Source organism: Desmodus rotundus, chromosome 12 (genome assembly GCF_022682495.2).
Source record: "Desmodus rotundus isolate HL8 chromosome 12, HLdesRot8A.1, whole genome shotgun sequence".
NCBI lineage: Eukaryota > Metazoa > Chordata > Mammalia > Chiroptera > Phyllostomidae > Desmodus > Desmodus rotundus.
The window spans coordinates 89,917,345-89,940,369 of NC_071398.1; the positions used below are offsets into that span (position 1 = coordinate 89,917,345).

A 23,025-nucleotide genomic window follows, 5' to 3' on the forward strand; every position below is an offset into this window, starting at 1 on the left:
GGAGCCATAATTCACTGTCACACACCGTGTCAGCGTTTGCAGGAGATGGCTCCCTCCTGAGCTTCGCAAGTGTTCTTAACAGGGACTCAGACGCAGACGGACACCCAAGACCATCCCTGGGCATCCGAAAGGAGCTAGTGGCTCATTTGAGCTCAAGATAAAACACAGATATTTCAAGGTGGTCTATGAGGTTATGAGAAGGTGGGCACAGAGTTCACGTAAGGCTGGCAAGACCTGTCCTCCCACCCCACCCCCGCATTTAACAAGGGTGCAGTGGGCAGGACGCAGGGAGGCGCACGGGCCTGCCCAGGCTGCCCTGAGCCTTAGGCAGAGCCCTGACCCAAACCTGTGGCAGAAGCAGGGGAGACAGAGAGGACAAGCTGGGTGGCAGAGCAGAAGCATTTTGGGGAACTGATCCATCACAGCAGTATCTGATATACTTCCTCTCTCCCCTACACTCCGCCCCCACTTGCCCTATCTCTCTGTCTCTTTCCTTTTCTCTCATGGCAGGGTTATGCGTCAGTTTCCGAAAGGTGGGGACATTTCCTGACGCTTTTGCAACACTGGGAAGCTGTCTTAAGGGAGGCTGGACCCAATCTGCACACAAGGCCAGGAAAGTGAAGGCCGGGGGCTGCCGCGCTGGGGAAGGGCCCCGCTCACCCTCTGCCTGCCTCTGGCTAGCGCGCACGGCCCCCTGGTGTCCACCTGACCATGTCTCTGGCTGAGGCCATCAGCCTCTGGAATGATGGGGTGCTGGCAGCCGACAAGAAGGACTGGAAGGGAGCCCTGGACGCCTTCTCTGCAATCCAGGACCCCCACTCCAGGATTTGTTTCAATATGGGCTGCATCTACACCATCCTAGAGAACTTGGAGGCGGCAGAGAAGGTGAGTGAGTGGAGGTGCCCCCCTCCACCCCATGGAGCCTTTGTAATTATCGGTTCCCAACCCGGGCTGCCCTAGAGAAACATCTTGGGAGCTTTACAAGAACAAAAGCTGCCCAGGCCCCACCTACGGAGATCCTCATTTAATTGGCCTGAGGAGGGGCATGGGAGCCCTTCATTTTTAAAAGCTCCCCAAACAGTTCGAATGGGCCAGCAGGCTAGGAGCCATTGTGGGTTACGCTCTCCTTTCTTCTCCCTCTATGAACTGCACCTCATTCTGGAATGTTCTCTAACCCCTTCATGAAGATGCCCCTGGTTGGGTTTTCTTCTGTGAACTGCGGCTGGCCACGCACAGGCTGTGCGTCCACTGCTTCACACTTGAGGCTAAGGCACCTCTTTTTGGCTTTTCGAGACTTTCATTTGTGGGGGGAGCTTTGTCTGCCCAAGAGGTCAAGAGGAGACCCTAAAGTAAAATAGGTCTCACCTATGTGACAGTTCATCTATGGGACACTTACCTGGGGCATTCTTTTAAGGATTTTGAGGCTGGCGGAAGGAAATCATACCGTGATTGATTGATGATGTCTGCCGGGGGCACCGTGTGGGGTGTTTCGGCATCTTTTTCAAATTTTTTTTCTCTCTCATGTTCCTGAGCATGAGGTTGCGCATTCGAGCATCACCTTTTGGATTGGTTATGGGAAGATGGAAAGGGTGTGGGGTTTGGAAGCCAATCTAGAATCAAAGCTCAGCTCTACCTTTCTCTGGACCTTGGGTCTTCAGCAACTCATGTAACTTCCAGCTCTCAGAATCTCTGGAGGATTAAGTAAAACACCACCTGTTAAAGTGCTATGTCACTTCCCACCAGGGTCTAAGTATTAGTTCTTGTTTTCACCTTTTAGCCAGTCTTTGCAAGGCCCTGTGGACAGATGGCCAACTCCCCAGTCCCCTTAAAGAGCCACTTCCACAGCCATCCTCACTGTGACCACAAGTGAGCAAAGAGAGCAAGGAGAGAAATTGCTCCGAGGGACCCGTGCAGACTGATAAGTCCATCTCAGGTCCACAGTGGGCAGGAGCATGCGAGGGCCCCCCACCTCCTCTCAGGGACCTTCCAGGAGGCAGAGCAAACAGCAGCACAGATTCCAGGGGCTGCTGGAGGCCAAGGGCACACCGTAGGGGAGAAGGTGCTCTGCGGCAGCTACGCCAGCAGAGGCTTGCGGCCAGGCTGCGCTGGCCCCACTGAGCTCCAGCTCGTGTCCCCCATGACTTCCTTTCACCTCTCTGGACTTCTCCCTGCATTCTGCTACTTCCCATTCTCTCTGCCTTTCTCTGGTTTCCTGCTTGAGTCCTTCCTCCTGGCATTTTATATGCACTTTTTAGCATTATCCTCACCTGAGGACATTTTTTCATTGCTTTTAGAGACAGAGAGGAAGAGAGAGAAAGAGAGAGAAAAGAGAGAGAGAGAGAGAGAGAGAGAGAGAGAGAGAGAGAGAGAGAGAGAGAAACATCAATTACTGGTCCTCCATACACACCCCGACCAGGAATAGGTGTATGGGACAACCCTCCCACCAACCAAGCCACACTGGCCAGGACTATCGGTTATTATTTTAATTGTGTAATACTGATATAATAAATCTATCTAATAAATATGTAATACTGTATAAGACATTTTAATTGTTTTCATATTTAATTGCTTCTATTATTTTAATTCTGCTGGTAGTGCAGAAAGGCAGAAATTAATGTACCATTCTACTGAGGAGAATACTAAGGTTACAGTAGATTAGGTAACCTGCCTCATGGCATGCCACCAGGAAGTGACAACACAGGGCGTTCTGACCCCGGTGTCACCGTAAAGACACCAACGATTCTCGAGGCCCTTCTTGCCTCACCCTCTGGCTCATGCCACACTTCCTCACTGCCTGGCTCCTCGGCCGCCAATGGACCTCCCCCCTCTCTGCAGGCCTTCTCCAGGAGCATCAACCGAGACAAGCACCTGGCAGTAGCCTACTTCCAACGAGGGATGCTCTACTACCGGATGGAGAAGTAAGTGGCCCAGGGTCGCACCAGCTTTGGACATGTGCAGAGAACCCAGAGGGGGTCTCGGTGCCGCTAGCCTGGGTGTTTGAGAAGCATCTCCCCAGCCTCTGGTGCGAAGTGTGACTGGACCTGCCCTGGGCACAGTTACTCACGAAATCAGCACGAGGCCCAGGCTAGGGGGCAGGCCGGCCACCCCGTTAGTAAACCAGCTGTGTGAGAGCTCGCAGGGAGCCTGGGTAACCATCACAGGCCTGGTGCTCGGCTGGTGTGGCGCCCCGTGAGCATCTCTGATGGGTCACAGCTGGACAGTGCAGGCTGTAAATTGTTGGCCATCGAGGGGACACCCCCTGTGGTCCCCTATTGTGAGGTATTGAACTGTCACACAGCAAGAGTTACCGTGAAACCACATCAAACCTTCCATGGGTTCTGCAGATTGATTTCGGAAGCCTAATTTAACCCATGCAATGGAATACTATTCAGCCAGCAAGAAGGGAATACAAACTATTCACATGATATGTATAAGGCTATATTGATACAGACAAGTAAGTAGCATATATATTAATGTAGAAACAAGTTCACAGTAGATGTTAAATTCACAACATAGGTTTCAAAGAGTGGCATAGCACAAGCCCATTTCTGTTTCACAGAATAGTCTGGAAGGCTGTAGACATTGTCAGCAATTCTCTCGGGGTAGTGACATTATAGGGGCTTCCATTTCCTTCTATCAGTCTATCTGTACTTTCTGGTGTGTTTACAGCCACGACAAAATGGTAAAAAGATAAATAAATAGGAAATCAAAGTTAACCTCACTTTCATTCCCCTTCCCCAAGATACCCCAGTAACAAACATACAAATAACAAAGGGAAAATATTCTAAGCATTAACTTAGAATGTTGTAGGGGAGGGCAAGCCTTTGTAGAAATTGTTCACTCCATTAGTGGGCATAACTGTAGGGAAGAAGATTTCAGCTCCGGCTAACGAAGAACTTTCCACGAAAATGGTCAGAGTGTGGCGCGTGTGTGGGTGCACACATGTGCCTGTGGCGGGTGAGGCAGGGTGTTGGTGGGGCACCGAGGAGGCTGCAGAGAATGTCCAGGCATTGGGGTGGGGGCTTGTCTGCTCCTGTGCAACCTTGCAAGGCTCTGATCCTAGGGTTTGGTCAGAATCCAAGCCAGGTAAGCCACTGTGCTCAGCCGTTGCCAGGGGTAACTACAGGAAGCCCAGAAGACTTCCGAGATGTAGATGCAGTCAATTACCTGAACAAGGGAGGGAAGTCGAGTCTTCCCCGAAGAAAAACCACACAGAGGCGATCTGGGGAGGGAAGGCCTGGGCCTGAGGCGTGCAGGGTGTGCGGGGCAGCCTGAGTACAAATCCCCCAGCTGATCTTCAGTCGTAAAAGACGAACTCACAGGCCACCCTTTAATGAGCTCTAACAGCCTATAATGAGGAGACATACTGTCAAGAGGAGAGATTCCCAGAAGAAACTGCTACATGCAAATGCCCAGAAGTCCCTGAGCCTGCAAGGCGTGGAGTCTGAGAGTCAGATCTTAGTTAGATGTAGAAATAAGACCCCGAATTCAATCAGCATGCGAATAATAGTAGTTAAATCTGAGAGCAAAATCTACCAAATTTCACGGTTAATTCGATAACACTCTACTGAGGAAATGATACACGGGGGCGCTGCTCTCCCCTTGAAGCTCCTCCTTCGCTTTTGCTCCGTCAAGATCATAGGCATCAGTGCCCTCCCCGCCAAGGCGCTGCTTGTGACCCCTGCCCCTTGCATCACCGTAGCAGTGGCTGTTAAATGACAACATGTATGGGTTATCTTCCCAGCAACACACACAGCGTGTGCCCAATTTTACATGCAGCTTCAGGGGGGTCGGCGACCCCTGAAAATCCACACGTGAACCCTAGGGATCCCACCCTCTCCCGCAGCGTTGGCCTCCATCTGCAGCCAGCTGGCTACTGAATCTCTGCCTGGGACCAACCCAGGATGTCTCTCTTTCCTACACCTTGTCAAGTCGACTTCTGAAATCTCTTAGCTTCGGCCATTCTTCTACACCCCCACCAGTTCTACCCTGGTTTAGACCCCCCACCCATCCTCACCAAGACTGTTGCCATCACTTCCAAATGAATTTCTCAACCACCAGCCTTGTCTCGTCCACCCCTTAGCCCAGACAGACCTGTTTAAAAAAAATTAACGTTATCTGCTTAAGAACTTCCAGTGACCCCATTCCTGTAGGGTAAAGGCCAGATTTCGTCACCTGCTCCTGTGTGGTCCAGCTGCTGCCTACCCACTCCTGCCCCATGGGTTTGCCCAGCCACCCGGCCCCCAGGGGGGCGACCACTCTCTTCGGTGCCTCCTTGTAGAACACCCGTCCTCCCGATGACAGATATTTGCTAATATCGAACATGACAGATATTAGATATCTGTGTCCTTCACTACTCTGTGAGTTTCTTGAGAGAAGAAGCCTTTACTTGTTCACTCTTGTTTTTCAGCATTGAGTATAGCAGTTAATAAATGCTTATTAAATTAATTAAGCTAAAGCGAGAAAAATATAGCCTCTGCTTGGTGGGAACTTATTAAAAGGGGGAAACGGGTCACGAACAGCAGTAACCATAATGCAAGGCAGAAGGGGACAAGAGCTGTGAGAGCTATTTTAAAATAAGGGCCATGGGAAACTAGAAAACCGACTTCTCGGTGAGCAGGTTAGGAATTCCCCGGATTACAGTGTTGGGGCGATAAAGTCGCGGGTTTCTCTCTCCGTTTTCGCCACTTTCGTATGTCCTGTCACTCCCCTGTGCCTGTAGAGCCCCACAGAGCATAGTCAGAGCACATGTCTGAGAAGGCAGGTGGCATCTCAGTGACCACAGCGGGCCTGTCTCACTGCTCCGCCCCCGGTCTGACATCTGAAAGGGGAAGGAAGCCGAGGTGTCTCAGCCCCTGGGCCTCATGAATCTGAGGGCTGTGATCAGAACCGTGAGACCCTTCAGAGGCTGCTGGCCCAAGGAGGTGACGCAGCAAAGTCTTTGTCCCACAGGCTTTGAAACTGAAAACTGTGACCGTCAGCATGTCACAGAGGTGTGTGACATTTTGACGTTTTTCAGCAACTGAAACTCTCCGTTTTAAAACTGTAGACTGCATGGGACATGGGTGGAACAGGAACAGTTGGGAACACAGCAGTTACTAAGAAACCTTTCCAGTTAGAAAAATGAGGATTATAAACCCTCTCAGACTCAGAGTTTGTGAAAAGCCAGCCAGCTTGCCCCTGAGCTGCTGGGCCCCTGACTGTGGGTGAGCAGGGTGTGGCTTGGGTCCAGCGCAGCTCTGGGTCCAGCGCAGCCCAGAGTCCAGCGGGAAGCTGCCCGCACCTTGGCCTTCCAGGAACACTGTGCTTTCCAAATGGTATGGAAGAGAACTCAAAGGAGGGCTGGAGGGGGCGGGAGCTGCTCGCCTCAGCCGACCAGCAGCCAGGGCTGCCTGCTATTGTGGAATTTCACACTGAGCTGACTCAGCCCCCCGGCAGCTGCCGGGCTGTGTGTCAAGGCGGTGCCCCTGTGATGCAGCTCCCAGGGAACAAGGAGGGCTGAGCAGAGGCCAGCAGCGAGCAGCCAGGAGGATGCTTTCAAAGACACGTTTAAAAACTGACATTTACAGAGCGCTCCTCGCCGATGTTTAACACAAAGCGAGCCCTTTGAATATCACTAATGTATGGGTTCCTTCTCTCTCCCACCGGGCCCAGGTCTTTAGACATCGCGCTGGGCTGCAGAATCATGAGGAGGATTTTGTTGGGGTCATTCAACACCAGGAGGTGCGGGTAGCGTCACGGCACAGCTGAAATGCATCTGCCTGGCCAGGGCTTTTGCCAGGGAGCGAGCACACCCCAGGTTCCTGCTGTCAGTGCCTGGGGTGTGCTCTCTGAGTGCTGAAACTGTCACACACGCAGACAGGCGATGCCGTGGAGCTTCGTGTGCCCGGTGCCGCGAGTCCCCCTCCTTCTTGGCTCAGTGAGTAGGAGCCAGTACTCCCTAGAAGGAAGGGACAGCGATGCTTGAAAAAAAATATGCAGAGACCTCGAAGTGCTTCCTGCTTCCTAAGGAACGGCCTGCACGCTTTTAGTAGGGTTCCCACTCGTCTTCAGGAACAACGAGGGCATGTTGGAGAAAGCCTTTCTCCCGTTGCTTCCTTTACTGCTGCAGCCGCCGCTGCTGTGCGGCTGACCTCAAACCCTGACTTCAGTGGTGACAGAAGGTCCAGCTTCTCCTCCAGCCACCTGGGAACATGTTTCTTAGGGCTCTCTCGGCCCACCCACCCTCCTGGGCAGCACCACACTTCCCTGGGATCAGAGTTCCAGCTCTACAACTCTATATCTTGGTCTCCTGATAATGCAGTCTGGAGTGTTCAGGAAGCATGCACCCAACGGTTGGCATGTGAATTTGATTGCCAGAGTTTTAGAGCTGAGAATAATAATAATAATAATAATAATAATATAAATTACTATGTGTGCCAGGCACCGTCCTAAGCACCCGAATGCTTCACCGCATTTAGTTCTCACAGCCCTGGGAGGCACGTATTACTGTCACGCTCTATCTCTGAAGATGAAGAAACAAACTTAGAGAAGTGAAACAGCTTGTCCTTTGTCACTAGACAGTAAGTGGCAGAGCCAGGAGAGAAGTCCATGGGGTTTTGACTCCAGAAGTTAGAGCTGGGACCACATGCTAGCAGGCTCCTCATATTACAGGCTCCTTGAATATAAAGCGCTTCTGGTACACAATACGCTCCTTATATTATGGACCCAGATCCTGAGGCCACGGAAGTAGCTCACCAGGGTCTCCCGGGCAGGGGCACAGCTAATGGATGTGGTCCCAGTCTCCTGGCCACTGTCCTAGGGTGCCTCATGCCATCACTCCACCTCCTACAGGTCCCCCGCAGCCTGAGTCCAAAGTCCAGGCTTGCCTCCAAGAGAAGCCACATGTGGCAGCTCTGGGCCAGACCGTGGCCTGGGGACTTCTGGTTCAGGTGCTCTGTGGGAGCTACAGCCGGCAGCCAGATTTGTTCCTTCCAGGCCAAGGGGCCGGTGGGCAGGGAGGGTAGCTTGCTTTTTGCTGCTCCCCGCACCTCCACCGCCCCACACCCCGAAGCCCAGCGACGGCTCCCCACTACCAGGGCAGGGAGGTCAGGAGCAGGCTGAGGCTACGAGGTACAGGTCCTGCCCACGTGTCCGTGGGCCCCGATGATGTGACCAGCCCCATTCTCTGCCCCGAACCCCCACAGCAGCCCTGATACACCTTGAGCTAGTCAGCACAAGGCCAATCCAAGAAAGCACAAAGCGGTGCCAGGAGCAGAGTCAGACATGCTTCCGGCTCAAGGGGTGGCTTCTTTTTTCCAAGGTGTGTGGAGGAGGAGGGAGGGGAGAGGAGACTAAACAAGCCACAAAACCAGGAGCTAAATTGGACTCAAAGGAAGCCAAGGAGAAGGCTCAGGGCAGGAGAGGGATGTCAGCGGCTGTGGGGGTGCCCCTTGGAGCAGTGTCCCTGCATCAGGCTGGCCTGGCCTTGTGCTGGGGGTGGGGAGTGAGCAACCCTCTGAACCACTTTGCAGGGCCCCAGGGCCCGGCAGGTGCTGGCTTAGCTTGGAGCTCTAGGGGGAGAACGGGGCTCTTGTGCAAAGTGACAAACCTGTTGTCAGAAAGGTGGGAGTGGTATCCAGTCAACAGACAAGAAAACACCTCCGGCTGCCTGAGACCGGGGGTCTGCTGGGGTGTCGGACCCCAGGGGCACTTTGCGCACTGAGTTCTGCAGAAAGCTAGAGCTCAGGGTTGGCAAAAAACTGGAGCACGAGAAAGGCTCTTGTCCCAGAGAGACCGATGGAGAAAGGGACACAGGCACACACCTTACCCCACAGTTTTTCCTCCGTGCCCTGGACTGGTTTATCTTCTCCCTCCGTCCTGCAGATATGATCTCGCCATCAGGGACCTTAAAGAGGCCTTGACTCAGCTGCGAGGGAACCAGCTGATAGACTACAAGATCCTGGGGCTGCAGTTCAAGCTGTTTGCCTGTGAGGTAAGGAGCGCGGGCACAGCCGGGCCACGCGTGAGCTGGCCTGCGAAAGCATTCATTGTAGTTTGCATCTCTCGGGTTGACAAGCTATTTGCCCAGCACCATGCTAAACAAATCCGAATCACGGGTTTGCTATCCACGCAGGGCCTGCCGTGACCTTGCTCGGTTCCCAAGTTACAGACCACGTCCTTTGCTATTAATGGTTCTGGCCTCATGGACTCGGTGGATACCCACAGAGAGGGTGAGGATGATTTGACACAAACCTGTCCCCTCTCGGTCAAAGAACAGCCCAGCACACAAATTTAGGAAAGGTCCCCATAGAAGGATAACATAGTTTCTACATTACCAAGGAGGAGAAACATGACTGGCTTTGATTTCCCGAGTTAGTGTACCTTTTCCAACCCACACCTCTCTTCAACCTCCAATGTCCCAGTAGCTTTGAAAACGAAAATCCCTGCAAATATCGTAGATCTTTATTTAGAAGAATCACTGAAAAAAAGTCCCTTTGCTTTGGTTTCTCAGGTGGGAGAAGCCAAGTGTTTTCAGGGTAGCCCAGGGCTAACAATAGCGTCCACAGCTGCCCAGGCCCCCGGGGACAAGTGTCCCCATCCAGCCCTGCTGCAGGCTAGCCACTCACTCCGCTTGTCCCCGTCTAGGGAATGGGGTTTTGCAGTGGGGATGCTGGCACTCGGCCAGCCTCTAGAGTAGGGTTTCTCAACTGTGGCACTTCTGCTACGTTGACCTGAGTAATTCTTGGTTGTAGGGGGCTGTCCTGTGCATTGTAGGGTGTTCAGCAGCATCCCTGGTCTGTTTTATCCGCTACATGCCAGTCGCACCCCTCCCCCAGTGTGACAACCTAAACTATCTCTAGCCATGATCGGTCACCCCAGATTGAGAACCACCTATGTTGGGGGTCCAAGGAGCTCCAGAGTGAGGAGGATCATGAGACAGTGGCGGCAAAGCAGCCTTCCTCGGGAGGAATGTTCTTCCTGGGACTGAAGTTGACATGGCCCTGGGGCAGGAAATGCTGGCTGTCTGGGCCTCTCTGCAAGTGAAGCTGGACATTCCAGGGCCGAAGGCCCTTCTGCCACACGGGCCCCCCCCAGGCCCCTCCCTACGTCTCACACCACACCTGCCTTCCACAGGCTGTGGCTCTGGCTCTGAGGAGTCAACCGTCCTTTTTGAAAAGAGGCCCAACCTTTTCCATCAGGGAGCCATAAAAACCTGGTGTGGCAAAGGTCCACAAAGAAGGTGGCTGGGAACTTCACAGGAAGCTTGAAACGGCCGTGAGTTGCCCTTTCTTCCCACACACACGGTCCAGGGTGGGCTGGGCCCCACGTGTGCGTGTGGACGGCAACCAACCACTTATGGAGGCTCAGAGGGTTTTTTCTTTTGTTTTGTTTTGTTTTTTAAAATCTTGCTGATACATCTAAAAGGTTTGATTCCATGTGTAAGTTGTGAAGCGTAGTAACCTAACACACACTCATGAACCTACCACCCAACTCAAGACCTGGAAAATGATGGCTGTTGGATGGATGGGCTGTTCCCTCCTGCCCAGCTGGGGCACTGTGCTGGGCTTGTGCCAGGTCCCTTTCCGACTTCGGTCCATAGAGTGACAGAGTGTCCTTGTTCCCGTGTGACTGGCTCACAGTCTTGTTAGTGCCGTGGCCTGGGCGGAGTTCTGCGGGTGCATCTGGAGCCCTCCTCCTCCCCATCCCCGCGCCTGCCCGCTCCCTCAGCCTAGGCACAGAGGCAGGAGCTGTTCTGAGAGGCCGCACACAGGTATTTATTCCCAGCTCTTCAAGGGGCCTGGAGCCTGTCACTCTTCTTGATACCAAAGCCACACGGTAGCTCCTGTTTCCTCCTGACCTGCCTGGTTGTCCAGCAACTGTACACCATGGGGTTAGTGTATCACGCGAGGTTCACTTAACACCATGCTTGTGCTGCACACGACTCGGTAGCAAGATTGATGGTATTGTATTCCAGACATTCCCAGGAGAGCTGGGAACGGGAGACATGTTGCCAGGCAACATTCCAAGGGCACCATGCAAGCTCTTCCCTGGCACCCAGATTTGGAGTGGCCTCCAGCTTTACGGTGCGGCCTGTGCTTTTCTAGGTCTTATACAACATTGCTGTCATGCACGCCAAGAAGGAGGAATGGAAAAAGGCTGAAGAACAGTTGGCCTTGGCTATGAGCATGAAGTCCGAGCCGAGGCATTCCAAAATCGACAAAGCCATGGAGTGCATTTGGGTAAGTGGCCAGGGACATGGGTGGTGAGAGCGTGTCATTGGATTTTTATTTGTTTCAGGGGGCGTGCAGGTTGAGAAACCATAGAAGTGGTGCTTTTACTTTCTCTGGGTCCTGGGTAGCACTGATCTGGGGGTAGAGTACGGGACCTCAGAGCCCTGCCTCGGGCGGCCACCCCCACCCCAACCCCCACCCCCACGTGGGGCTTTGTGGCAGCAAAGGGGAGCAAGAGGCTGGAGGCCAGCACTCAAGGGCAGAGGCTGTGCCTGCTGCCTCACCGTGAGTCCTGGCGGCCGGGCACCGTCCATGCCAGGCACACGACCGCTCTCAACAGAAATGCCTTGGTTATATGAACAAATGGTGAAAAGTAGCCATTGCTTGTCTGAACACATTTGGGATGAAGCTCATTTTAAATCAGGTTTTCAAAATGCCAGGAACAAGGGGAGACGGGTCAGTCTTTACCTGCCTGTCCTGCAGACACTGATCCCAAGACGGCACACTCTGAGCCACCCACGGGGAGGCGGTGCCTCCTCCGCTGTGAGTGACAGCCCTACCCAAGCCACACAGAGTGGGAGAGGGGCAGTTCCCCTTCAAAATGAGGGTGCTGGGCAAATAACACCGACAGACGTCCACACAGCCTCTCGGTGAAAGGCGACTTTGAAGCCCACCTTTCCTACCACAGACAACCTGGAATAGCAACAAGTTCCATCCTTCCGCGTTTGGAAGAAGTGCTTTTGGGGGGTGCTCTCAGTGGTCCTTGCACACTTTGGGTGAGGCAGGCAGGCAGGACGAGCCTCGTTCCCCGCACCTCACAGGTGAGGGTATACTGTGCTGTCTGTGCCGCAGAAGCAGAAGCTGTACGAGCCGGTGGTGATCCCCGTGGGCAGGCTCTTCCGACCCAATGAGAGGCAAGTGGCCCAGCTGGTCAAGAAGGATTACCTAGGGAAGGCTACGGTAGGTGGATTCCTCCCGGGAGTCTCCTGAGACGTGGGCCATGCGGAGCACAGTGGGAGGGACTCGGGGAAAAGGGCTCCCCCCTGTGGTTCTGCCCCAGGATGGCAATGAGAGACTGTTTACAGTGTGGCGGTCTTGTTGAAAGATGCTTCTAGTTTACTTTCTCCGGGCTCCTCTCATCCTTCCCTTCCAGCTGACCCTGGGCGAGGGCTGACTCACAGGATGCTGAGTCTTGGGGACTGAGTCAGTGGAAGGAAAACACGGCTCTGAGGTGCTCACTCAATGTGGAGAGAACATGTCAGGGATACGGACCAGCGTGGCATCTTCTTGGCTTAATGCTCCCTGTGGCCCCACTTCCACAGCCCTAGGGCTAGACTGGAGTCCTTCTGAGGCTGGTCTTGGTCTTAGACTGTTTCAGGAATGATCCACAGTTAGTCAACAGCCCTCTTCCAAAACTGCACTTGACTCGGATGCAGTTGTAGGGCTCAAGTTGCCTACCCATGGGGTAGTGGGTTTCGGCACAGCAGAGAGACTAGGTTAGCAGAAGCCCCAGTGTTCATCAGTGGGTGAGCGGAGAGGCACAATGCCGTACAGCCGTGCAATGGAATGTAAGTACCAAGACGAGTCACAACATGGATGAGCCCTGAAAAGATTATGCTACGTGAAGGAAGCCAGACACAAAAGCTGCATGTTACTTACTTCTGTTTATAGGAAATATCTAGAATAGGTAAATGCCCAGAAGTAGACAGCAGATTGCTGATTTCCGGGTGGTAGGAGGAGAGGGGATGTGGACGTAATGGGTACGGCGTTTCTCCGGGGGCCGCTGAGAATGTTTTGGCACCTGATGGACGTGGTGGTCACCCAGCAACGCGATTGTGCGAAACACCACTGTGTTGTGTTTTAAAATGGTTAATATTATAGCGTGTAAATGTCACCTCAATAAAAATTTCAAAAAAGAGAGAGAGAGAGAGAGGGCCTGCTGGGTTAGTGGGGGTGGGGTGGGTACCAGTTTCTTCGGTTGCTGAAACTTCCAACCCACAGGGTCAGCCCTTCAGTCCCAGCCACTGTCCACTTCTAGAAGCGGGCAGCAGTGACGATGGACCCAGGGTGTGAGAAAGGGGGGGACTTGATGGGGAAACGGTGCTGGCCGGGCCCTCACGCCCTCCTTCCCCCCGTTTCAGGTGGTGGCCTCCGTGGTGGATCATGACAGCTTCTCCGGGTTCGCGCCCCTGCAGCCACAGGTGAGGCGGTCCTGCCTTCCCTGTCGTCCCCCGAGCTCTCTGTGAAACGTCAGCGGGGGAGAATATTTCTGCTGGGCGGCCTCACTTTAAGGGCTCCTTTATTTGACCACTCAGGGCCACTGAGGGTGTCTGCCTGTCCTTCCTGGTCCGAGGGGTCCATGACTGGTGGGAAACAAAGCAGTTTGAGGTTTCACCAGCCTCAAGTCCTCAAGAAGCCAACCCTCCTGCTTTCCCCCTACCCCCAATTGGCAGCCTTCACTTCTCTAAGTCCTAAGAGAGCTGTTGATGGTCTCCTGGAGCTTCGACTTTTCTCTCAGAAAAAGGAAACACAGCTAGAGCTGGATTTTAAACAATTCTTCTTGGACCCCGGCTAGTAGGGGACTTCCGTAGGGGGCTGGGGCCTGAGTCTGGGAGCTCTCCTGGCTGCATCCATCTGCCTGTGATCAGGGGTTCCCTGGGGAACACAGGGAGGTTGCCCACAGCCCATGCTGGGCTCAGAGACGTGGTTCCAGAGGGACTGGATGACAGGAGCCCAGAAATGCAAAGGCAGGAGGCATGGCTTCCTCAGGAAGGGAGGAGGGTAAGGCAGGCCAAGGAGAACCTGAGCTGTGTTGCAAGAGAACGCGGATGGGCAAGAGTATCGCTGTGCACCTGCAGGGGAAGGAGTTCTGAGTGGGGTGCCTCCACTCCGGTCTGCGCACCCCTGGGCACTCCCAAGGGCAGCACTGACAGCCAGTCAGGGTCCGAATGGTGACCACTAGCCCAGAATGTGACTGGTGCTGGGGCTCCGAGGGTGAGATGAACGAAGGAGAGTGGAGGTCCAGATTTGTCACACTAACTTGCAGGAAAACTTGTGAAGTCCCTTGGGCTTCAGAGTCTCCCAAGGGCTCCAAGGGGAGAAGATGCCCAGGTGTAACTGGGCTCCGTGGTACCATTCAGGGTAGAACAGGAAACACGCGTGGAAAAGAGCCTCTTGCCTGGCCAGTGGATCTTGAGTTGGCTTTAAATACCCACAGGTGGCATGTGATATAGCAGACATGAATTATAGAACAGAGCTTTTGGAAACGGTCCTAACGAAGGGACGGAGCTCAAGGTCAAAAGCATCCTCATGACGCCATGTTGTCCTGTGACAGCTAAACTTCCGCAGAAACTGGGTCTGGCTGAAGACCAGCTGCTGCGACGGTGAAGCCTGTACCCAGGGAGCTGGTGGGAGGTGTTATTTTCCAGTGTTTAGTCCGGGCACCCCGTGCCCTCTCCCTGGACAGAGTCCTGATGGAGCCATAAATGCGTTCTTTGATTTTCTGCATGGGAAGAAGGCTCAAATTACCATTAATCATCTGTTCTCTCTTTCTTTGCTGTCCTGCCCGTCTTGGTTCCTCCTGAATGTTCATCAGGCAGCTGAGCCTCCGCCCAGACCCAAAACGCCAGAGATCTTCAAGTAAGTTAGACTCACATCGATGCGCAGAACGGCCAAGCTCCAAGCCTGGGCTGGTGGCAATAGAGGGGGTGGAGAAAAGGAAGCTGGGGTCAGGGTCTCGTCTGTGCTGGGACTGACCCCAGGGGCCTGGAGACAACTACAAGGTGTCCCCGTGTCCCCATGACAACGTACAAAGCCACCATAGAGCGAGGGGTTGATGCTGACTGGCGGCAGCATCCCATGGAACACTGCCCCTCCCTCCCTGCGGGCTGGGCGCTGGCTGGGGCTGCAGAGCGGAGGCTGAGCCCGCTGGAGCCCAGCGAGCAGCGAGGGAAGCTAGAGTGCCCTGTCCTTTCCTGTGTGGCTGTTTCTTTACTCCCTGTTGGCACAAGTTTTCTGAAGAAGAGGAAGGACTCAAGAAAAAGAAGTCATTCTTCTGTAAGATGAGAAGCAAAGAATGACCTAACCCACAGCTTTCTTAAGAACTGCCTCTCAGGGAGGAAGCCCGCCTAGCTCCCCACCCCCAAAAAGAAGGTTAAAGCAAGTGAAGAGAGTCCCAAAGCCAGTATACAAATGCGGGGCCTGGAGCAGCTCATTCCTACACTCTGTCTGCTGCCGGGACTCTGTGCCCCCTGTGTAAATAGACACAAGGGTTGGAAACAAAAAGGGGGCTGAGGGCCAAGTGACAGTGGGGAGGGGAAGGGACCCAGCATGAAGCCACAGCAGGCCACCATGAAGCCAGCCCGGCAGTCACACACTCCAGAGCGCCCCAGCGCCTTCAAGAGCAAAGGAGGTGTGGAGGAAGTGGTAAAGGGGAACCAACCTTGCGGAACTCTGAGCCCACACATCCCCTTCTCCTCGCAGCACCTCCTGCGGGCACTTCTACCCCCTCCCCCAACTGACCCCACCCTGGCTTGGGGCCTTCTCCTCCCTCACCCCCTACTCATCTCCTTGCCCAGCTGGCTCTCACCTGCACCTCACCTGGTCCGCCCGGTTCAGCCCAGACGTGGGAGCCGGCCCCGCACACCCTCAAGCCTTCTCCTCAGAAGGAAAGGCAGGACAAGCAAGAAGGACCACAGAGCTTCCATACCTACATTGTTTTCTTTTATTCTTGTTCCCCCATGCATATGGTTAGGGAGCAAGTTCCCATGAGGTTCCCTATCGTGTCCTCTCAGGAGCCTGGGGAGATAGGTGCTCTGCTCAGGGTCACAGAGGCAGTTAGACGTGGAGTTAGAGGGTATCTGGAGCGCATCTCCCGGCTCCAAGTCCCCTGTGCTTGTCCCATAGCGGGAGGGGACGTGTTCCAGGCCAGACAGTGGACGGGATCTGTGTCTACCCCTAAGGGCTCTGGAAGGGGAGGCTCACCGCGTGCTGTTCGGGTTTGTGCCCGAGACAGCCGAGGAGCTCCAGGTCATGCCTGGGAACATCGTCTTCGTCTTGAAGAAAGGCAACGATAACTGGGCCACGGTCATGTTCAACGGGAAGGTATGCAGAAGCCCCAGGGGTGGTTGGGGGTGTGGGATCCTGGCAGCAAATGGCAGCGCTTTCTGAGCACCAGTATCTGCTGCCTTCTTTGCAGAAGGGGCTCGTGCCCTGCAACTACCTGGAGCCAGTGGAGCTGAGGATCCACCCTCAGCAGCAGCCTCAGGTACGGTGGTGCCAAAGCCTGACCCACCCCCCACCCCAACCACGGACAGACCTCTCCACCGTGGTGAGCACTGAAGGAAGACTCGCTGACCCTGAGCCCGCCTCCTGTGGCACCAGCTGCCCAGAGCCAAACCTGGGATGAAGGGAAAGACCCAGATGTGCTGAGTGGAGGACTCTCCAGGACCTCCTGCGCCCACTCACCTTTGTGATTCTTCCCGGTCACTGGTGACATGGATCCCAAAGTCCGTAGTGTATGAAGGTTAGGTCTTCCCAGAAGTGTTCTCTTCACCTGCATTGGCTGGTGAAATATCATTAACAAAAGAAGGAGAAAACAAAGAGGTCTGCTTTAGAGCACTGACCGCGTAGGCTTTGCCCATCACTGCTTCCGAAGCTGCCACCACCCCCTCCATTACCCCTCCAGGGCCTGCCTTCCGCTGGGCCTGGTGAGCGGTCTTTGTCAGATCTGAGCAGCTGTGTAGGTGGCTGAGGGCCATGGAACCAGGTGTCCTCTGTGGGCCTGGGCCTCCCTGGTCAGAACCACGATATCCAGATGACTTGAAAAGGTTTCAATATCTTACAAAGACAGGTGGGATTTTTTCCTGTAAGGGGCAAGGTGTGGTGTGGGAAGGTGAGCTAAGGCCAGAGCTTGGGGTCCTACCCAGCCCCATCCTCCGAGGATTTTCAGTGTGGCTGACTGGGTGATTCGGCAGCAGAGCCCTTTGGGAGATGCTAGGGTTCTAATTGCTGCTGTGGTTTGTTTGCGCCAGACCAGGCCCGCCTCCCCACTCCACCCACACTTCCTCCCTCCGTCTTCCCTGGACGTCACCACTGCCAGAACTTGTTGGGAGTCATGGCATCTGGCTCTTTTCCCTGGGGGTCTGCAGGGTCTCCTGCTACCCTACTCTTACTCTTGCCTAAGAACTTGGTAAGGATGAAGGTTCTCACCGTCCCTTCCTGTCACCCCCAGGAGGAAGCCTCCCCGGAGTCTGACATCCCAGCTCCACCCAGTGCCAGTGCTCCTGGAAGACCCCTGCGGTCACCAGGTTAGTGTCCCTGGAGCAGCTTCCCCGGCCCGGGGAAAGGAGCACCCCAGGCTGCTTCCAGGAAAGGCTGGTTTCTTCTCCTCTCAGCAGGCCACTCAGTGGCTGATGACCACACAGCCCCAGGGCCCGTCTCTCCAACACAGGAAGGAGATGCACACCCCCCCCCTCCCCCCCCCCCCCCCCCCCCCCCCCCGCTCCAGAACACTCATGGGGCCTGGGTGAATGTAGCTGGTTTCTGGGGGCAGAGAGTGTCCCGACTCGAGTAGCACCAACCCCCTCAGTCAGAACTGAAACCATGTCCCAGGAGGAACAGCTGAAGTAACTCAGAGCGGGTGGAGTGGCTCCTTTCAGAGGGTCTGCGGAGCTCTGTTACCTGGCAAAGAAACTGACCTGCAGAGCCCTCAGGGTCAGATGAAGAACCAAGGGCCAGCTGGAAGCGGGGGACTGCTAGTAACGGGCTTTGTGCCTGTAATGCGGTGTACGCAGCTTCTGAGGAAGCCTGGTAGAGAGGCATCAGATAGGGGGTGTGCCCACATCAGGGACCATCACGCCCACCAGAACCCCTGGGTGCTCCCCGCACCCGTTTTTATTTTTAAAAATGTCAGAAAAGTTGAAAATACAGTCCAAACAAATACCGGGACACTTTTCACCCAAATTCACCAATTGTAAACATTTGGCACTATGCGCTTGCTCTGTTCAGCCCTCTACATACTGGTATTTTTTCTGAGTGGCTGAGCCACCTGAGTTACAGACTGATGACACTTCGCCCACACTCAGCATGTGTCCCCTCATAACAGGGACGTTCCTCTGCGTGAGCCCAATACCGTTGCTATACCTAACACTAACATTAACATTATAGAATGTACATTGCATATTTGAATTTCTCCTGTCATCCTCCAAAGCATCCTTCATGTCTTTCGTTTTGTTTTTCTCTCTACGGGGCCTATCAAGAATCTCCTATGAACCTGGGGAGATTTTAAGAACATAAATTCCTAGGCCTCTGGTTCTGCTTTTTCAGGACTAAAATTAAGCTTAGCAACCTGTCTTTCTAGAGAAAAAAAAAATTCCTAAGTGATTTTAATGATGAGGCTTGGTTTGAAATTGGTGACCTTTTTCGGTCCCGAATCCCCTACAGCACCTTTATGGACACCTTCTCTGACCTAAACCACGTGCACACTGCCCTACTAACATATCATCACATTAAACACACACTAAAATACAGGGTGCGGTAAAAATAAGTGGTTCTACCACTTCTTCTCGGGGCCCCTGGCTCATCTCACATTCCCTGTCTGTCTTTGCTTTGCCTCCCGTGGGTGTAACTGGCCTTCGGGGTCCCTGCTACCCCGTGGGTTGGGGTGGATGGGCGGTCCTTTGATAATTACCCAAACGCTCCCAGGAAGCACAGCCGGGCTCCTCCGTGGGCTCATGGCTTTGCTCCTCGCCTCTCCCCAGAGTGAGGTTTTCCCCCGCAGGGAGGTTAGTGGTGCCCTAGAGGTGAAAGTGTGTGGAGCTGGGTGCCTTGTCATTCTGCGTATGCAAGGGGCCGGTCCAGAGTGTTCATTCTTCTTCTTTTCCCTCCTTACCCTCTCCCTTTAGGTCAGAAAGAAGAAGAGCCCAAGGTAACCTTTTTCCCTGGTGCTATTTCAAGTGGGAGAGAATGGAAGAGCTTGGGCTGTCAGCCGTGGGCATGTCTCCCTGGATGAGAGAAAGGGTAGACCAGTTACCATGTACTCACAGTCCACGAGCTAGAGTCCCCTCCGACCCCCACCCCCCGCACACATTTCCTCCTGGCCCGTGGCTGGTGGGCCCTATCTCATGCAGTAGGAATTCCCATCCAAGCAGTAGGGCTAGACCACCTCCGAAGACCCTTCATATTACTTTCTGGCCTCACCCCTGGCTACACACAGCCCCACCTGTGCTACCGGTAAAGCCGTGGTGATCCAGGATGTTGCTGGAGGAACCCTCAGAGGCTCACGAGTTCCCTGCGCTTCCTCTCCCCTCAGGAAGTAAAGCTCAACGTCCCCATGCCCTACACACTCAAGGTGCACTACAAGTACACGGTGGTCATGGAGACACAGCCCGGCCTCCCCTACAGCCAGGTCCGGGACATGGTGTCCACGAAACTGCAGCTCTCGCCGGAACACACTAAGCTCAGGTGAGCTCCATGCAGGTAGCAGTGAGGGGACAGCTGGGGGCCTGGTGCTGGCCTAGAGGACAGAAGAGGAGGATGGCTTTACAGTGAAGCTCTGACGTGGTCTTCCTCATTATCCCCGCCCAGCTATCGGCCCAAGGACAGCAACGAGCTGGTGCCCCTCTCGGAGGACAGCATGGCGGCGGCCTGGGGCCACGTGAAAAACTACTGCCTGACTCTGTGGTGTGAGAACACAGTGGTGAGTGCGGCGAGCCCGGGGCCACCCGAGGTCGTGGTTCCACTGGGCCACTTCCTCAGCAGCAATTCAAGGCTTATCAGGCACCCGTTTCATTCTGAGCCTCAGTCTCAGGTGAGGAAACGGAGCTTCGTAGAGGTTACGATGCTGGGAAGCAGTGGAGCTGGGTACCAACCTGGTCTTTGGACCCCTTGGTGCTGCTTCCACCTTATTGCGCTGCCTTTCCATACAGAGGCTCTGCCCAGGTCGGAGCAAACAGCACTAGGAAACGGGCGCTTTTAACACAGCACAGCATTCAGCCTCGCGCTCTCTAATGCTGATGTCTCAAATCCTGTGATTCACACCTCCAGACGCTGCCTGCACCCTGCCTCCACATTTGTGGGACAGAGATGACATTAATGGTCATGGCCTTGGGAAATCGTACGGCACCGTGCAGGGGTCATCAAACTTTAGCAAGGACAGTGCCCATTCTACCTTTCGGGGATGAATTACGTTTTGTTTTCAGTAAGACTTCGGGACTACACATGGTCCTGCAGATCTTTAGCTTTGTTCATCCAACCAACCCACGTCCACGATGCACCCATCAGGTCTACGCTAGACGCTGCCCCAAACCTGCCTTTTTGCGTGTATGTCGCATGCAGCACGCTGACATTTTACCGAGTCCTTTAGTGATGACATTTGCCGCTCACTGTCCAGGGATCAGGAACACTAACAGGCCCTTTATTGTTTCAGGGTGACCAAGGCTTCCCAGACGAACCCAAGGGAAGTGGGAAATCTGAGGCGAATTGCCCGGCATCAGCACCTCAGTTTAAGGAGGGGAGCCAAGTGGTAGCCCTCTTCAGCTACGAGGCCACCCAACCAGAGGACCTGGCGTTTCTGCAAGGGGACGTGATCCAGGTTGTATCCATGGGTAAGTGCTACTCGCAGACTGTAGGAGTTAACCTGGAAATAACCCACATACAATGTTTTGAAGCTTTATCACAACACGTAAATAGAGAAGAGAATTCAGGTAAGTACTGGGTGGTGCTGGGGGTGAGTTCCTGTGTCCGACGGTTATGAGATGGTTTCACTCACCAAGTTCCTCACGCTTGAGTGCGAATTACCTGGGGATCTTGTTAGAACGGATTCCGACTCCGAGTTGGGGTGGGGCCTGAGATCTTGCATTTTTAACATGCTCCCAGGACCCAGGACAAGCCAGTGCTTCCAGCCCATGGCTTGTTATAAATAGGAAAGCTCAAACAGGGGCTGAAATTAGATCACCTTGGGGGAACTTGAGAAAAATCTTGGCACCCAGCCACACCCCACGGAATCACAGCAGGTGCCGGGACAGGACCCAGGCACCAGGGCCCCGTGTCTGATCTGGAGCACGTCCAAAGACGGGAGTCTGAACGGGTTGTGGGGTCTGGTAGATGCGCTTTGGAGCAGGTCACCCCTAAACTGTCTGGAATTTGCAGAATGAACCCAAACAAGCTACTGATCTCTCTGGGTCTCCTTCTCCTTAGTAAAATGGGAATATCTACACCTGAGTCATTATGAGACTTGAAAAAAAAAATATACATGGACACATATCCTAGTACAGTGCCTGTACTTCAGTAAATAAAATCCTTGTTTTACAAACAAGGACCGAGCCCCTCACTAGCCCCAACTCTCAACTCTTGGACCATCCACCAGGGAACCTTCATGAGCAATATACTTAACCAGTGGTATGTCCCTCCCTTCCCTGTGGCCAAAGCAAAGATCCCTAATAAAATTCAGATAAAACCTTTCTGTTAACAAATGCTATCTAAAGATCATTGCTCAGTTTCTTTCATCTTACTTCCCCCTTTGAAATACTGAATTCCTTCTCCTGCACTTCACTGCTCCTCCATGTCCCAGGCTTGGACGTCAGTAAGGAGCCAGCCAAGTCCCACGTTCACTCTTAGCTCCAATCACTGTCTGCCAGTGACTTCTCCACTGGCACAGCGGGGGTGGGGGCTGACCCATGACCTGTGGGGACACCTGGACAAGGCCATTCTCCCAGCAGGGGTCTTAGAAATCGGTCTCTGCTCTCCCCTCTCTCAGTGAACGACGACTGGCTGGAAGGGGAGTGCAAAGGCAAGTTCGGCATCTTCCCCAAGGCGTTCGTGGAAGACCGGGCAACTACAGACCCAGACTGCACTCCCAGAGGGGTCTAGGATGTCTCAGAACCCACAGAGTTGAGGGGTCTAGGATGTCTAAGAACCCACAGAGTTGAAGGAAAAAAGGGCCACCTGCCTTGCAAGACTGAGGACACCTCTGTGGCACACCATGCCAAGACCACTGCGGTTTGGAAATGTTCACTTCTTCCCGTTCAAGTCGAACCCATCAGACGAGACTATGAGAACTTAGGAGGATGTACACCTCGGGGTGGGGTGGGGAGTGGTTGGACGTATATCCAAGGGCATGACGGGTCCTTCCCAGGTGCTGGTTTCTTGTTCCGAGTGCTGGCTGCCCAGCTGTGTTCACTTTGTGAGAAACTCAGAGTTGTACAGTGATCATTGGTGCACTTCTCTGTATGCGTGGCAAAAATAAAAAACCAAGACGGCCCAAGGCCTAAACGGAACTCGCTCCATTCCTGTACCAACACATTACAGGCCCCTGGGGCCTCCAGGTGACTCAGGAGGCAGACCCATGAAGGCAAATGTTCTGTAAGTCCCGGGGTGTAAACAGAACCCGCGCTGAGTTGGGTCCCCCTAGAGTTACTAGAGTCACATCCCTTCGTGCCTTCTCGGAGGGAAACAGTATCTGCCACTAACGCGTGACAGATCAGAAGCAGCGGTGCTGGGGCAGCCAGCTGGTTAACAGTATCCTACTAGTTAACATTCTGCAATATGTGCAGTACGAACATAGAAGATACAATGGTACGGTTTTATTTTGGCTGTCATTTCACCAAATGGCCTGGTTTTCAGGGTTAACTTGGATGAAGGGTTCCCCAAACACTAGACCTTGATTTCCCTTCCCCCTTCTTACGAACTCCGCAGGGCACTGTAACGGTTTTTCAGCGTGCACCTGCCCGTGAGAAACGGGAGGTGCAGACTGACGCCACACCTGGGTGGGAGGCCTGGCAGGCGCCTGGCCCCTCTGAACACAACTTGAAGA

At 53.9% G+C, this 23,025-nt stretch overlaps 1 protein-coding gene across 2 annotated transcripts; it reads left to right on the forward strand.

The window, feature by feature from the left end:
- The first annotated feature begins 485 nt into the window (after window positions 1-485).
- NCF2 (neutrophil cytosolic factor 2) lies at window positions 486-22,558 on the forward strand. Of its 2 annotated transcripts, XM_053916083.2 has the most exons (16): window positions 486-885; window positions 2,836-2,918; window positions 8,866-8,974; window positions 11,088-11,222; window positions 12,066-12,173; window positions 13,355-13,414; window positions 14,809-14,852; window positions 16,175-16,316; window positions 16,411-16,479; window positions 17,446-17,521; window positions 19,118-19,140; window positions 19,525-19,676; window positions 19,800-19,911; window positions 20,641-20,818; window positions 21,970-22,090; window positions 22,125-22,558. In XM_053916083.2, the coding sequence occupies exons 1-15, from the start codon at window positions 712-714 to the stop codon at window positions 22,080-22,082; spliced, it is 1,578 nt and encodes a 525-aa protein (XP_053772058.1). In that variant the 5' UTR covers window positions 486-711; the 3' UTR covers window positions 22,083-22,090; window positions 22,125-22,558. The 2 variants fall into 2 exon arrangements, with proteins under 2 accessions (XP_053772058.1, XP_024407282.2); XM_024551514.4 differs by lacking the exon at window positions 22,125-22,558 and having other exon boundaries at window positions 21,970-22,110.
- Window positions 22,559-23,025: the final 467 nt, after the last annotated feature.

Excerpts from the sequence above, each read along its gene's own strand:
- NCF2 (XM_053916083.2), top strand. The coding sequence starts at position 712 with ATGTCTCTGGCTGAGGCCATCAGCCTCTGGAATGATGGGGTGCTGGCA. Across the intron at positions 19,677-19,799 it reads CCGGAACACACTAAGCTCAG|CTATCGGCCCAAGGACAGCA; the intron begins GTGAGCTCCATG and ends ATCCCCGCCCAG. Across the intron at positions 20,819-21,969 it reads GATCCAGGTTGTATCCATGG|TGAACGACGACTGGCTGGAA; the intron begins GTAAGTGCTACT and ends CCCCTCTCTCAG.